At 48.6% G+C, this 15,181-nt stretch overlaps 1 protein-coding gene across 1 annotated transcript in view; it reads left to right on the top strand.

Annotated features, from left to right (window-relative positions):
- IFT57 (intraflagellar transport 57) overlaps window positions 1-15,181 on the top strand; it is a 94,536-nt gene that overhangs the window by 58,883 nt on the left and 20,472 nt on the right. Inside the window, exons 9-10 of the mRNA XM_086925854.1 lie at window positions 2,355-2,417; window positions 8,641-8,707. Coding sequence (XP_086781980.1) covers window positions 2,355-2,417; window positions 8,641-8,707 — 130 coding nt within the window. The remainder of the gene's footprint in view (window positions 1-2,354; window positions 2,418-8,640; window positions 8,708-15,181) is intronic.

The raw sequence follows: 15,181 nt of genomic DNA, 5'->3' as shown, positions 1-15,181 counted from the left end.
TAACTTGTGCGTTATGTGGTGGCTGAAGCATGTTCTTGCTAGTGGTAGTTCGATTATTGAGGTTGAGGTCTCTCAGATTGCGAAACAGCTGTTTAGTTTGAAGAGGTTGACCTTGTCTGAGCCGGACTTGGTGGTGATCTGACCAATCACAAGGTATCGAAGAAGAAGAATAATGTTGTCTCTAGCTATGATAAGGTCCAGGGTGGCGCCTCTATTGTGGGTGGGACCATTGCAGGCCTGGATGAGGTTGAGGTCAGAGAGGAAAGCCTTAAAAGAGCATACTCAGGAATCGTTTTTGTTGTTCCAGTGAACGTTAAAATCCCCGAGGAATATATGGCTAGTGTGAAGGTTAGTGCAAGAGGAAATGGGCTCCATCATTTGCTCTAAGAAGAGCAGATCGTCACCAGGTGGATGATATATCATGTGGCACACACAAACAATCTTGCCATTGTTCCAGATTTCTGTGACAAGGTGCTCACAGGAGGACACCAGCACCTTTGGAGCCTGTTTCAATGTGAGGCTGGAGCGATGGATGCAGGCAATGCCCACTCCCATTTTATCCAGTCTATCGCAAGTGTAACCGGAGTTCTTTCAGCAACAAAATTGTGAGGATCTGTTAAAGGTGTGAAAAATATATAGATGGTAAAAATGTATTAATGGAGAGATCGTTGCATTGAAGTTAAAACTGGTTAAAACTGGGCAGGGATTAATTGTGAATTAGAACAATGGAAGGTTGAGCGCTCTATTGAAGACAATGTAGAGCCTCAGCTTCTAATGATCAGTAAAAGCCTGGAGCTCCAATATTCCAATGTCTGTCGTTCACAGCTGTAGCTGTGAACAAAGGCCTCATGATGCCCTAGGGGATTACATCCCCCTTGGGCTCCGTGAGACCTTTGTATTATTTGTTGGAACATTCTGCCCTCTAGTGATGGAATGTATGGATAGCCTTATAGCCCGCCAAAGCTGAGTTTGTACCTGCCAGTAAAACACCTGTGTTTTCGACTTTGGCCTTTAACGCTGGAGCGGGCCTTTAACGACCAGTAATAGCCTGCTACGGTGGGCTGAAAGGCTATAGTGAACCCGCTGAGGCCTCGATGTACAGTCCTACTGAAAGCTAGTAAATGAAAGTCCAGAAGGTATTTTGTTGTCCTTGTACCCTTCTTGTACCTCTTTGTGAATGTTTCCTACTTCTATTGTATTTTAAGGAAGGTATAATAAATTATATGTAATGGAAGTATTATGAATTATCAGTATGAGTCTATTCACTCTACTACTTTCCTACCTTATCAATACATGGCAATTATATAAAGAAGACTAAAAAGAAACAGATGGAAACACACCTCGACATGAGAAACCTTTGCACCTTACTTGAGCTCTAGGCAATGCAAAGTGCTGTCTGCTCCAGTGCACCTGACCGGGCGAGTTGCAGATCATTACAAAGTTTATGCTCCAACATCAATGCTTTACGAAGTACCTTGTGTAGAGTAAAGACACAAGCATGCTCACCAATGTCTTGCCTGCATAAAACTGTAGTTCACCCTAAAATCCAGACTCTGGTATTCCTGAAAAGGGAGTAAAGAGGTACAGATGTATTCCACCTCTCTTCACCCCCTGGAAAAAAAGCTGTCATTACAGTGACGCTCCACCTCTAAAGGAAGTCACTGCCACCTTGGTGGACGTACACAGAGCAGGGAGGAATTACATTTTAAATATTATGGACAGATGTAGTGACAGAGAAAACTGATGTGCACATTGCTTAGCTTGGGCCTAACCACCGGGACTCTAGTTAATGCTATAAACTTTGAGTAATCAGCACTATTCTTATCACAACTTCGGAGTAGCTTGCGTCCCTGCTTTTCTCTGCCAGTTCCTTAAAAAATGCCATGCTTCTAGAATATCCAGTACAGTTGTTCTCACAAGGAATGTTAGTAATAATTAATAAATTAATATAAGTTCAGGTTGCAAATCCTTCCTAGCTGACTTGCTAAAATATATTTTGTAAACAATTGGATTTTGCTAGGAGAGTAGCATCTACTTCCAACCGAATATTACACGTATAGTCATTTTTGGGTGTGAGATTTAATGCAAGTGTTGAGAGGAGGAGAGTCTAAACGTTTGTGTTACATGTATAGGGCCAGCTGGGCAAGTTCAGGGCATCGGAGCATCCTTATAAACGGAGCCCTGTAGCAAGAATGAGGGATGGATGTTTAAAAGACTACTGATTGCTGATGTAACTTTGAGAAGTTGTTTTCCTTAATGCTAAATGAAATCCTATGTAGACAAACAGGTTGACCACTGGTTGAAATATTTTTTTGCAATTTGCTTTCATTACACAATCTCATGTTGTTTTTCAGGCAAAAGAAAGGTATCAACATGGAAGTGGAGGAGTAACAGAAAGGACCAAAGTGCTTTCAGAGGTAATACTTGTGTTAATTTGTTTCACCATGTTCTTTATTTGTAGAAGTATTTTATTTCTGTAAGGGTTTATAACATTTTTGTAATTAAATGCATGGTTAATACTGATATGTCTCAGTGGGTACTTGACATGAGGAGGCTTCTGATGGGGTATTTTTGGTTCAAGTAAACCACGTACATTTGTTGTGAACACAATAATAAATCAGAGTCTTTAATATTTCAATCACAATTGTGGACTGGCCATTCTCTGATCACAATTTACCTACCGAATCTCTTGTACTAACTTTGCCACCTTGTTATGACTGAACAAAAAACCATTACCAATTATGAAAATACTGTGAAGGTAGGCTAGTTTGGCATGATCAATTAAATCCCCATACCTGAAAGACCCAGATATCTTGCTGGATACCCTTAACCTCCATATTTCAAACACAACTGACATATTGGGACCATGTGGATTATAAAGACTGTTAGACCTGTCAGCCATAGGGTGGTCTTTCCCTATTTTTTTCACCCTTGCCTTATTTTTTCCACCTTTTTTTGTTGGCCTTAGGTCTCCGGGCACCTTCCCATTGCCAATCAATGCTAAGGTGCAGGTGCTCTCTACTTCAAACATGGCTGCCACTGGCCCCTGCTACTGCAGTGTGGTCTTCTTCTAGTTGCACCCTAGTTGCCAGGAGCTGGCTGGGACCCCAAACATTGTTGCAATGCAAGCCTTCCATCGCCTGCCCATAGTTAGAGTGGGGAAGCTCCTGAAACCTTCCAGAACAGAGGCGGAGCCTATTTTTGCCGCCTCAGAGAGTGGTCACCTGACCTGGGCATATATAAGGAAGGGAGGGAAACTTTTTAGTCAGTTGGGGCTTCACTGACCTGGGGGACCCACGCAGGAGACTTAGGCGGTAGGGCCTATTCAGGGGCCTATGCCACTGGGAGTGACATGTCTTAGGTGCCGCCTTCCAAGTAGAGTGAGGAACCCTGAACTAGCCCACTTATCTGGCCCGGCGAAGGGGAACCCAGGGACCATCTGAAGTGACCTGCTAACCAGCCTTCAACTCCCCCCCCCCCGCACCCCCTCTCCCCTTTTAAGAAACCAGGAACCTGCTTCCACAGAAGGGCGCCAGAACCAAGAAGCGCCGAGAAGAGACTCCCCTGCGCTAATCAGGACCACTGGGGATCAACCAGGTACAGGGCTGTGTCCACTCTGCACCCTTTTCCTCAACCTGGGCCCCTGCGCTGTCCTGCTCAACTCCCCCTGACTGAACTGCCTGAATTTCTGTCCAGCCCGACCCTATCTGGCTACCCCACGCTACGCTAGCCCCCTGAGCTGACTGAATCGCCTGTGGCGCGAGGCAGTAATTGCCCCCTTGAGTAGAGCTGCAATTCGCGCCCTGCTGACTGACCCAAGCGCCATGAAACCCCCGGCGCTAGGCCCCTCGGAAAAGCGCTGTTGACCCCTGAAGCGCTCACCTGCTTCGTCCTGTGAAGCGCTGTGTCGTGCCCCCCAGGCGGCCTCCGGTGCCAGGAGAGGGCCGCCACCGTGCCTAGACGAGTGGGCGGAGAAGACACCGTTTCGCGGTGTACCTGAGGCCGCTATCACCGCCGCAGCCCGGCCAGAGAGTGAGGAATTCCCGCGGCGGCCTACCTCAGGCACCAGGGGCCGTCGCAGGAATTCTTCTGGTAGAAGGCCGCGCTGGGCCCTGAGGCTGCAATCTCGCCTCACGTGACGGGGGGAGGCCCATCCGCGTCATCGGCCACGCCCCCGTGATTGGAGGAGAGGCTGCCTCGCCCCGCAGGCCACGCTGCCATTGGCGGCCGCGGGTGCGCCTCTCCTCCGCCTGCCGTGATTGGTCCGCGGGCCTGGGGAGGGCTGGGAGAGGCCCGGGCCCGTTCTGCTTCTGCCACCAACGCTGCGGAAGCCCGGCTGGTTCCGAGGCCAGGGGAGGCCCGGGGCCGGTCCCGCAAAGCAGCGAGGAGACCGCGGGAGGGCCGCAACCGCCCCACCAGCCTGAGGAACCGCCACAAGGACCTCTGAGGGCCGAAGATTAGAGGTAACCCCCGGGGGAGGAGGGAGACCTTGAGATCGCCCCTCCCCTTGGGGGGGGTAACTTTGCTGGGCCCCCTTGTCCTTAATTACCCGCCGAAAAGTCAGGAAACCCCCCAGGGAGGAGGGCGGAAGGCCCGAGAGGCACTGAGTTCGCCCCTTCCTGGGGAAAACTGGTGACTGGGCCCCGTTGGCCCCATACCAGGCCTAAAGTGTTAAGCGCTTAATGGGACTGGCTGGTCTTACCTGCCCTTAGGCAGGTCCAAAAAGAGTACTGTTGCTGGGCCAAAGTGTTCTACGCCCCAGGCTCACCTTGTTATTGGCCCAAGAAAAGGTTATTCCGGATGAGGGAAATGTTTTACCTTTGCCTGAGGAGATGGTGTCCCTAGCCTTAATGAAATGGTTGCCTTCCGCCATGAGAGGGTTATTCTTACATGAGGAGAAGTTGCCTGATTCCTAATGAAAAGTTACTACTGCAATGTTTCCTAAGTTATCTCCTAGGCTGCTCCTTTGATGAAATGTTTATGGAGATATGCTATATTGATTATTGAGTTGCACCCCTCACTCTTGCAATGAAATGGTTACTGAAATGTGCTAATGAAATGTACTGATGAAATGTTTTACGGAGATTGATACCTTTATGGCCCAAAATTACCTTGAATGAGATGCCCTAATGAGTTCTTGATACCTTGCAAATTGATCACCCTGATTTTGGTCTTAGATAAAATTAATTGATTGGCATCAAAAACTTACTGGTGTGGTCTCCGTCATTGCGTGCATTTATTGTCTCGGTGGATGCGTGTGTTGTGTAGTCACTTAATACCTGAGCTTTTGGGTGCCTACCTGCTCGTGCCAGGCTACCCCCGGGGAACTGGTGACCCCAGTTCCTACAAAGACCTACACTTAAAATCAAGAGCTTGATGAAATGGGTAACAAATGTCGGTACCGGAATGCAGATTGCATGCCTCACTAGGAACACAATGAGAGCAGCTGTAGTACTTGGAAGAAAAAAGATTTGCAGGTCAGTAGAACGGGAAAAATGATATACCTTTCCTTCAGTTGCCTGAAACCAAATGGAGGAAACCTTCAAATCCTGAAGAAAACTCTGCCTAGATTACAGAAAATGGGGTTCTATTCCAGTACCCCCGCTTGTTGCCGTGCTTTTGATGCAGCCTTGACTGTAGAGTACTGGGTCCCTGCTGTCCAGGGTTCCGGTACCAGTGTTCTTTCCCTACAACTGATCCACAGTTGGCCCTTCAGGCCCCCTTTAAGTCCCTAGTAAAAGGTACATAGATACATGGGAACCTAGGGCATTGGGACTGAAGAGGGTCCCCTAGGGACCCCCCACCTAGGCCAGGCAGAATACCATTGCAGCATGCATGGCCTGGTGCTGACCAAACAACAAAGTCGACATGACACACTGCCTGTATACCATGCCAAGAAGCACTTCTCAAGATATAGGTAAGTCACCTCTCTAGCAGGTTTTACCAGCCCTAAGGCAGTGTGCACTATATCACAGGTGTTGGCATACCTGCAGCATTAGGGTCTGTTCCTTAATATTGTAAGTGCCAGGAAAGCCATAGAGAGTACTGGGACTTGGAACCTGACAACTCTAGCTTCCCAGCACCATAGCAATGCCGCCTGGGCGGTGGGGGCGGCCCACCCCAGGCGCCACAATTTATTTGGGGACACTCACTGACACTGTCAGTCACTACAGTAGTGTCAGTGTCCCCAAATAAATTATAAAGGCTGCCACAATGGGCCACGCGGCCCCTGCCCCTGACAGGGAGTACACAGTACACCCCCCACACCCAGACTTAGCTGTGACTGTCACGGAGCAATCAATGCACATGTCACATGCAGTTATGTAAAGTGCAAGCGCACCTGCTTGCAAATGATGCCTGCTGTGCACTTTTCACGCACAACCACCTAGCGTAGTGGTGGTGGTGCGCAACGTACTACGTTTGTAGTTGTGGGACCCTCCCCAGGGCCGTCAATCTTGTATCGCTACCAACGACGGCCCTGGGCATCATTTTGACCAGCCCTCGTGCTGAAACGCAGCAGTGACTCTCCAGGAGCTCCACCACCACACGCTCTTGTGAGGAGTCGAGTCTGGGGCTGTGCCCGTGCTGGGCGATTTGCTGCAGCAGAACCAACCCCTATGGAAGAGACGCTGCCACCACTGTGGAGTACTGGAGCCAGAGGTAAGAGCTAAACGGTTTGTTATCACGAGGGGAGGAAAGGATCTTTGGTGAGGGGCAGGGCACAAGTCCTAAAAAAGAAGTGGGGGGGGACTAACCAAGTTAGGCAGCCAGCAAATGACATCATAGTACATTAAGAATGACTAATACCTGCTGCCAAAGCCATTCTTCTAACTTTGGGGCTGAAATTGTCAGAATTGTAACACTTTTAGTAGTGTGACTTATTAGTTATGCTGTTACTGTAACTGACAGCTGCGATGGGCAGTGTAAGCAGAAGTGGCCTGCTGACTATAGAGCCCGACACTTATTCTTTTACGAATTAAACACTGCAATTAACCAATAAATACATATTTCCGAAAAAGACTGCGAAATAAGAATCCGGTGGGTATAAATTTTAGCAAAACAAGAACTAAGGATTTTTGTTTCTAGTAGCTAAAAGTGCTAGTGACCTACTGCCAAGCCATGCCTTCCTTGGACCGGAAACAGATGATAGCCAGAAACCGGTCCTAGGATGCTTGATTCCGCACAGGGTCAAGACTGATTTGCATATGGCCATGTCTGAACTGGGGTGGCTTGGTGAGCAAAATAACGATGGATTAAACCCAGATCTGTGACTGGGGGTGAATGTTTTGCCATTGTGCAACATTCTGTCCATCATCTTGTGTGTTTTGCTGTTCACCCTATGTGGTAAGGGTATGCCCAGACGTGGGTCCCCTGCTCACTACGCCACTGGAGTCAAGCTATCCTGGCTGAAGACGGCTGATGGCCAGAAACCGGTCCTAGGATGCTTGATTCCGTTCCAGGGAAGACATGGCTTGGCAGTTCGGGCTGGACTGTTCCCATGAGGCACAGGGTCAAGACTGATTTGCATATGGCCATGTCTGAACTGGGGTGGCTTGGTGAACAAAATAACGATGGATTAAACCCAGATCTGTGACTGGGGTGAATGTTTTGCCATTGTGCAACATTCCGTCCTTCGACTTGTGTGTTTTCCAATATTATCAAAGGCACAGAAATAACCCATCCCTCTGAATAAACTTACATTCAATTAAGAACCAATGTTACTTGTGAATCGAAAAATCTGATCTACATGTTGAAATGTCCATGTGGTTTACAGCGAAGAATCAAAGTTAGAATAACCAAGCACAAAAGTAATATTCAAACAGAAAATCTACAGTAGCAGCGCATTTTAACACTTATGGGCAAAACATCAGTCAACGAAGATTCACCATATTGGAAACTGAAAATTCAGAACGATATTGACAACCGAAAAAAACTATTATGCAAATAACATTATTGGATAAATACATTTTTGTTCTTTGGTGACATTCCTACAGTCAGTAGATTAATAGCATAATTCTGGTTCTGATTTTTGATTTTTCACTGTACCCTCAGCAACAGTTCACAAATGACTTCTTGCTCACTTTCAGCATGGCCTTCTCTTTCTGCATGCTTCTTAGCAACTCTAATTGGCAAAGAATGACAAGGTGCGTAATCACGCCAGCTCTCTAAATTGCATTGTGTTAGAGTGGGTGGTGTGGTGTCGGGTGAAAGGCCTGGGTCTAGAAGCAAGCAGGAACCTGGACAGGGAGATTGGGGCTGTGGTTGCTTTGGTACTACAGGGATGCTGAAGCTGCTGGAGAAACGTCTGGTCATTCAGAGCGTACAGGTAAGAGTACCTGTGTAGAGATGAATCGAAAGATAGCCCTTCCTTGTTTGTAGTTCAATTCACACACCAAGGACAACAAACCGTTTTCCATTAAATTGCAAACCACATTTGCTTCAAACATTCAAAAGGTGCCAATGATATTTTTGGATTTAACTGCATTAATCAGGTACACAGTTTTAAGGTGCTAATTACGTATTACCTATTCATAGGTTGATTTGAAACATTGATTATTGTAAGTATTGTTCTTAATTAAACTCTGTGTAGAGCATGTTGCAATGGGTTAATTCCTGATTCCGAAAACCCTTTATTTAAAGATCACTGAAGAATTAGAAAAAGTCAAGCAGGAAATGGAAGAAAAAGGAAGTAGTATGACAGATGGAGGTAAGTGCCTTTAGATCATGTACTTTTTAAAGTGGTTATGTTCTGAAATCAGATGGGCATTGTTGAGGAAATCAACAGTTAGTGAAGACACAACATCAATTCCTCATGATAATTAAAGTTTCCGGACCACTGAAGGGAAAATTTGTGTGTCAGAAGAAAGCAGGTTTTGCTGAACTTTTAGTGCCTTGGGCCCTCTGTTGCCAAACAATATAAACGCACCCCCTACCTGTAAGCACTATTCTTGGATGGGTGCTCCTGCAATTATCCACTTGAGCCACACTAAGTCGCATAATATGCACTGGAGACACCTGCAAAATACCTGGCCCCTAGTATCCCTTCCGGCTGCACTATAATAGTGGGCACTATTCTCTAAAAAAAAAAGGCGTTTTCTTATCTTAATTGCATGCTGGGAGGCAATACCTTTTTGTTAGATAACCCTCACACACTCTAGTAGTGTCATGCTTCATCATCAGGTTCACCCTGACTCCTAAGGGTCAAGGAGGACTCAATCGTATCTCAGGGAGCATTTAGAAGAATAGGCCAGAGGGGTAAAGATTAAAAATCCTCCGGAAACTCCTGGTATCCCTTTTATTGTTGGAGTTTATGGGGATATTAAAACTAGAAAAAACGTTGGGTCGTGAAGATTTAATGGTACTATGACCCTTGTACAATTGCCAACATGTTTTAGCCAGTGTAGTGGCCCCTAAGGGGTCCTGGGCATTCTTCATGGCAAAACAAGAGAGAAATCCCTCTCTGGTATGAAAAAGAGTGTTGCTTGTTTAGTGCAGATAGCTGCGTCTACAGTCCTGGTTCTTGGATGTACTTATCGTAGATCCAGTGTTTTATTTTTATTTTTTATTTTTATTTAGTATTTTGCAGAAAAAAGAGAAAGGAAAGCAAAGAAAGTATACAAGCGACAGTCCCGCAATATTCCCCACACAGGGGGTGCTGTAATAAGCGTAAAAGGAGGCAAAGTGAGGCAGCCTAGTATGTCAATAAAGTTCAGTTCCCAGAGTCAGTGCTTGCCGATGAGCAGAAAGGGAAACCAGCTCAGACCCCTTTTTGGTTGACCGACCAGTAATAGCATTGCAAAGAGGGGTGGCGAAGCCCACGTGGGGAAGCAGTGCTGCAAAAGTCTCAAAAAATCTGTCAGCCTCCACAGGTTATGCTGTGCCGCAACAGGTAACAAACTAACAAACCCAACTGAGTCCCCCCCCTACCCCCCCCCCCTCCTCCCCCTCCTACCCCCCCCCCTCCTCCCAGGTGGTGGCGACAACACACACATTCATTCTTAGTCCCTCAGTCATACAATCTGATTAAATCTGGAAAAGGTGAAGGGCGCGAAATGCGGATGGGCAGACCGCAGAGGGCAGACCTTGTGATAAGAAGCGGACTAGGGGACCCCAACGGAACAGGAAATTCTTAAAGTTGCCCAGGAAGATGTCCTCCATTCTCTCCATGCTCAGTAATCTCCATAGTCTTGCGTGCCATAGTGATATAGCTGGGGCATTCGGTTTCTTCCAGGTTGCAGCTAGCGTGAGTTTGGCGGCTCCAAGGCAGAGCCATAGGATATGTTTAACCGCTTTTGTTTGATGTTCTAACACCGGGTCACGGAGACCCAGTAGGACATGAGCCATAGATTCCGGGATCGGATGTCCTTGATGTGGGACAGAATTTCAGCCCAGAACGGGCGGTTGATCGGGCAGTCCCACCAAATGTGGCGGAAGTCCCCCAACAGACCACAGCACCTCCAACACCGGTCCGAGGAAGCCGGAAATATTCGATGTAACTTAGACGGGTAGAGGTACCAATCTAGCATGGTTTTTAGGTGAGCCTTTCTTAGATCCACCGAGTGGTTGTGCGCCGCGATATCTCCCCAGAGACCTTTCCATTCCTCGTCAGTAACGTCTCGGCCCAGAAGGACCTCCCAGTGTGCTTACACAGACGCTTAAGGCTGCTCCCGAGCGGACGCTCCTTTTTAAAAATTTAAAAATTTTAAAAACTTTAACATTGCTATTGCTCTATAGAATTTCCCTTTGTGTCCGTCCCCCCCCCCCTCGAGCCAGATTAGCACACCTTAGGGGCTGATATTACTTACAAGTCACGCTAGCACCTTCATTATTCTTCCCCGCTTCCCAGGTGGGGCTTGGCCGTCCTCGAGGCTAAGTTTACCGGGTCCCGGGTTGCTGCAGTTGGCGGCCATCTTAGGTTGGGCGCTATTGGACGAGCGCTCTAGTCGCTCTACTTAAACGGTTAGGCATGCCTCCGCGCAGCGGACGTGGGCAGCGGATGCGCCGGACCTGCGCCGGAGTCGCGCCTGAGTCCAGCCCGTCTGCGCCCGTCCGCGCCCAGCCAGGCTCAGGGCATGACTATCTGCTCAATCCTGTACAACACATGGGTCCCATTATCAGGTACTCTAGGGATAATCTGATGTCACTGTATGCCCCTAGATGTTCGGGTTGTAGCTATCGCTGGGTAGAGGGTACCCCTTATTTGAATTGCGCTCTCTGTGGTTCGGCCTGTGTCACCAGGGACCAAACACAGTTATCTATGGCGCTGCTTAACTGTAGGTCCATACCCTGTCATGCCACTGAAATCCACTCTCTGATCATCGACCATAAGCTGGATGTGTTGTTTCTCACAGAAACTTGGTTAACCTCTAGCTCTGGTCCGGATATTGTAAAAGCCCTCCCGTCTGGATACCTCATATTTCATCAGGACAGGCCAGATGGAAGGGGGGGAGGGGTAGCCATTCTATACAGAGACAATTTCATGTGCAAGGCTGTGGATGGCGGCATTAATAATTCAGAAAGCTGCCAATTTGTGCTGCGACTATCCCCTACGTTCTCTATATCAGGCCTCCTTCTTTACCGGCCTCCTGCTATTATGGGTAACTTTGTAGATTCTTTTATCGAAGCGGTGATACCTTTAGCCGCTGCATCATCTAATTTTTTAGTTATTGGAGACCTGAACGTGCACTTTGATGACCCTCACGATAGATGGGCGAAAGACTTACAAGGCATGTTGGGTGCCCTTGACCTTCACCTTGTTAATGTCGGCGCCACCCACGAGAGAGGCCATCAGCTGGATGTTATATTTGCGAATTCAAAAAATCTGCTTGCCCTACATCCTTTGGCTCTTCCCTGGACTGACCACCGTATGGTTCCTTTTAATTGGCAGTTGGTGAAAGGGAGAGACCCGGTACCTCAACGGCACACTGTGGAAAGTATCTGGTCGAGGTTGCCAGTGGGAAGTTGGGCAGCCGAGTTGGCAAAAACCTGTCCTCCCCCTGCTTCTGACCCCACTATGGCGGACCAGCAGGTGGGTAATTGGCTCACTAACACTTTGGATTCGCTGATCCCGAAAAAGAGGAGGCCTCTCAGAGAAAGAAGAGTTGGCTCTGCCCCTTGGTATACGCCCGAACTTAGGGTTCTCAGAACTTCATGCAAAAGATTAGAACGTGCATGGAGAAGAGAGCGGACTGACGAAAATCGGAATGATTACAAGGCAGGGATGAGGAAGTACAAAGTGGCTTTGAAAGAGGCTAAAAAGAACTTTTTTAGTGTTAGGATCGAGAAGGCAAGCAATTCTCCAGGGGAATCTTTTAAGATCTTTAAAGAGCTGTTGAAGGCCCCGGTTCCCCCAGTTGTCCATGACAACCCGCAGGAGAAATGTGAGGAGCTCGCCAACTTCTTTTATTTGAAAATTGAAAAGATTCTGTCCTCACTACCAGCGATGTCGCAGAGCGTGGAAATGGACGTCAGCTCAACAATAAGTCCCGTTGAGCTGCTATCGTTCGGCCCCTTCTCAGAGGAGGAGGTCGAAAAGGTCCTGAAAAGGATGAAGAGTGGGTCTCCAAGTGACCCGGCGCCTATGAAATTCCTTAAACAGGTGGCAAATGTTCTTTCCACTCCGCTTGCGGATCTCATTAATCTTTCGCTTGCACAGGGCATAGTGCCTCAAAGGTGGAAATCCGCTGTTGTCAAAGTACTTTTGAAGAAACCGGGATTAGATCCATCTAATCTGGCCAATTTTAGGCCCATTTCACTCTTGCCCGGTTTTTCTAAAGTCGCAGAGAAGCTGGTCAATTACCAGCTTTCACGCCATCTTGAAGACCACCATATGCTAGGGGATTCCCAGACGGGTTTTCGCCCTGGTCAGGGGACAGATACAGCCTTACTGGCAGTGGTGGAGGAAGCAAGGAGCATTCTCGATTCAGGGGGGTCAGTGGCAGTGATCCTCCTGGACTTGAGTGCGGCCTTTGACACCGTTAACCATCAGGTGCTCCTCCAACGGCTGGCAGAGGTGGGTGTTAAAGGGATGGCCCTTAAATGGTTGAAATCCTTCCTCTCAGACCGGTTCTATCAAGTATGGGAAGGGGGAGAACAGTCCACCTTGTTCCCTCTTCAATGTGGAGTCCCGCAGGGCTCATGTTTGAGCCCTACCTTATTTAACACCTATATGGCTCCCCTTGAAAGAGTGGTCTCCCCTTCAGGAGTGAAGATCATCAGCTATGCTGATGATACGCAGCTGGTTGTGGGCCTCACCCAGCTGGAGGAACAACCCGAAGTCCTTCATGACTGTCTCTCCAATGTTCATCGCTGGATGTCTCAGTCCGCGTTGAAGCTCAACGGTAACAAGACTGAGCTGATGGTGCTGGGCAAGGCCTGTCCCTCTCTCATCACCAGCTGCTGGCCGCGGTCCCTGGGTGATCCACCATCCCCCAAGAAGGAAATCAAGAGCTTGGAGGTTTGGTTGGAGGAAGATCTATCCTTCAGGACTCATGCTAGGAAAACCGCGGGGGTATGCTTTGGCTTGCTGCGATCTGCTCGCAAAGTGCTACCTCTGCTCCCTAATTCTTCTAGGAAGCTTTTGATTCGCGGTCTAATTTTGTCGCAGCTCGACTTCGGGAATGCGCTATTTTTGGGCGCCCCAGAAGCAACTTTCAAAACCCTTCAGCAGGTGCAGAACGCAGCCGCGAGGGTTTTGATGGAAGTGCCGCGTAGACAATCAGCTGCCCCCGCCCTGAAAGCGCTCCACTGGCTCCCTGTTAAGGAGCGGGTGAAATTTAAGGCGCTATGTACGGCCCATAAAATCTTGTACGGCAGGGGCCCTTCTATTCTGTCTTCTATGGCACGCCCCTACAAGCCCACACGCCCATTGCGCTCGGATCAAAGACATCTGATGCAGACTACAAGAGTAAAAAGAGCTCGCTCTGGGGGCCGACGCTTCTCGGTGCAAGTAGCGTCACACTGGAACTCTTTGCCCCTTAAGATCCGCGCTGAGCCCAATATCCAGCACTTCAGGAAACTACTTAAAACACACTTGTTTCCGGTGTAGGATCGAGTAAGAGCCTTTCGTGTCTGTGTTCACAGCGCCGGGATGCCCCTGGGTAACTGCGCGCGTTACAAATTTCATATAATAATAATAATAATAATGTAGCGGGGAAGGGGAGAAACTGCAGTGGCAAGCAACAACCCATACATGAAGGAAATCGTCCCCTTCATAGTGGAAGTGCGTAGGATAAAAGCCTCAAATGGTGAAAGTGGTCTCGTGGCAGCATCTCCTATTCCCGCCGAGGTCGCCCAATGGAGGAGCTGGATGTGGCGGAAGCGTTCAGTGGCCGGGATCCCATAGTCTCGCATGCAGTTATGAAATGTGAGAGGTGCCGATCCGTGGAACAAATGCGTAAGAGCTCTGCATCCTCCCTCTCTCCACAGTCGGAAGGGTCCCTCCTGCATCGCCGGCGGAAAGGCCGGGTTGACGTGTATGGGGGTAAAGGGGGACAGATACGTGGTCCAGCGGTCATTACCATTGTAATCCCATACCTTCAGGACAGTGCTAGTGGGTGTGCTGATGTAGGCATTCTTGGGCCTGTCTACCTTGGGCTTCCAGGCCAGATCTATCTCCCACCCACACTCCTGTCCATATGCAGCCAGTGTTTCTCTGAGAGCTACTGGGACCATTCCACCAGTACCCGTAGCTGCGCCGCTTTATAGTACAGGTGCATGTCAGGAAACCCCACTCCTCCCTCCTTTCGCGGGCGCCGCAGTCGTGAAGGAGAAGCGTGCCCGCCCACCTTGCCAAACGAATCTCAGCATCAAGGTTTTAAGGCGCCGGAAAAAATCCACCTCTATTGGAATGGGAAGGGCCTGGAAGAGATACAGGAATTTAGGGAGGAGGACCATCTTGAGAGCATGGATCCTGCCAAGCCATGAAATATACTTAGGTTTCCACCGATCTAGGTCCGCTCGTACCGCTGGTAGCATTGGGGGGGAAGTTTGCTGAGAACAATGATCTTATGGTAGGGGTCAACCGAACTCCCAGGAATAATAGAGAGGTAGACGCCCATGACAAAGGCGTGAGCAAGCGCACTCGCTCCACTTCCGCTGGAGGGAGAGTCAGGTTCAGTATGTATGATTTATCAAAGTTGACCTTGAACCCCGCCACCGCTTCAAATTCGGATAGCACAGT

The sequence above is a fragment of the Lissotriton vulgaris genome, chromosome 6 (genome assembly GCF_964263255.1).
Source record: "Lissotriton vulgaris chromosome 6, aLisVul1.2, whole genome shotgun sequence".
NCBI lineage: Eukaryota > Metazoa > Chordata > Amphibia > Caudata > Salamandridae > Lissotriton > Lissotriton vulgaris.
Note: the sequence above shows the minus strand (reverse complement) of the source record. Positions and strands in the feature narration are given on the sequence as shown.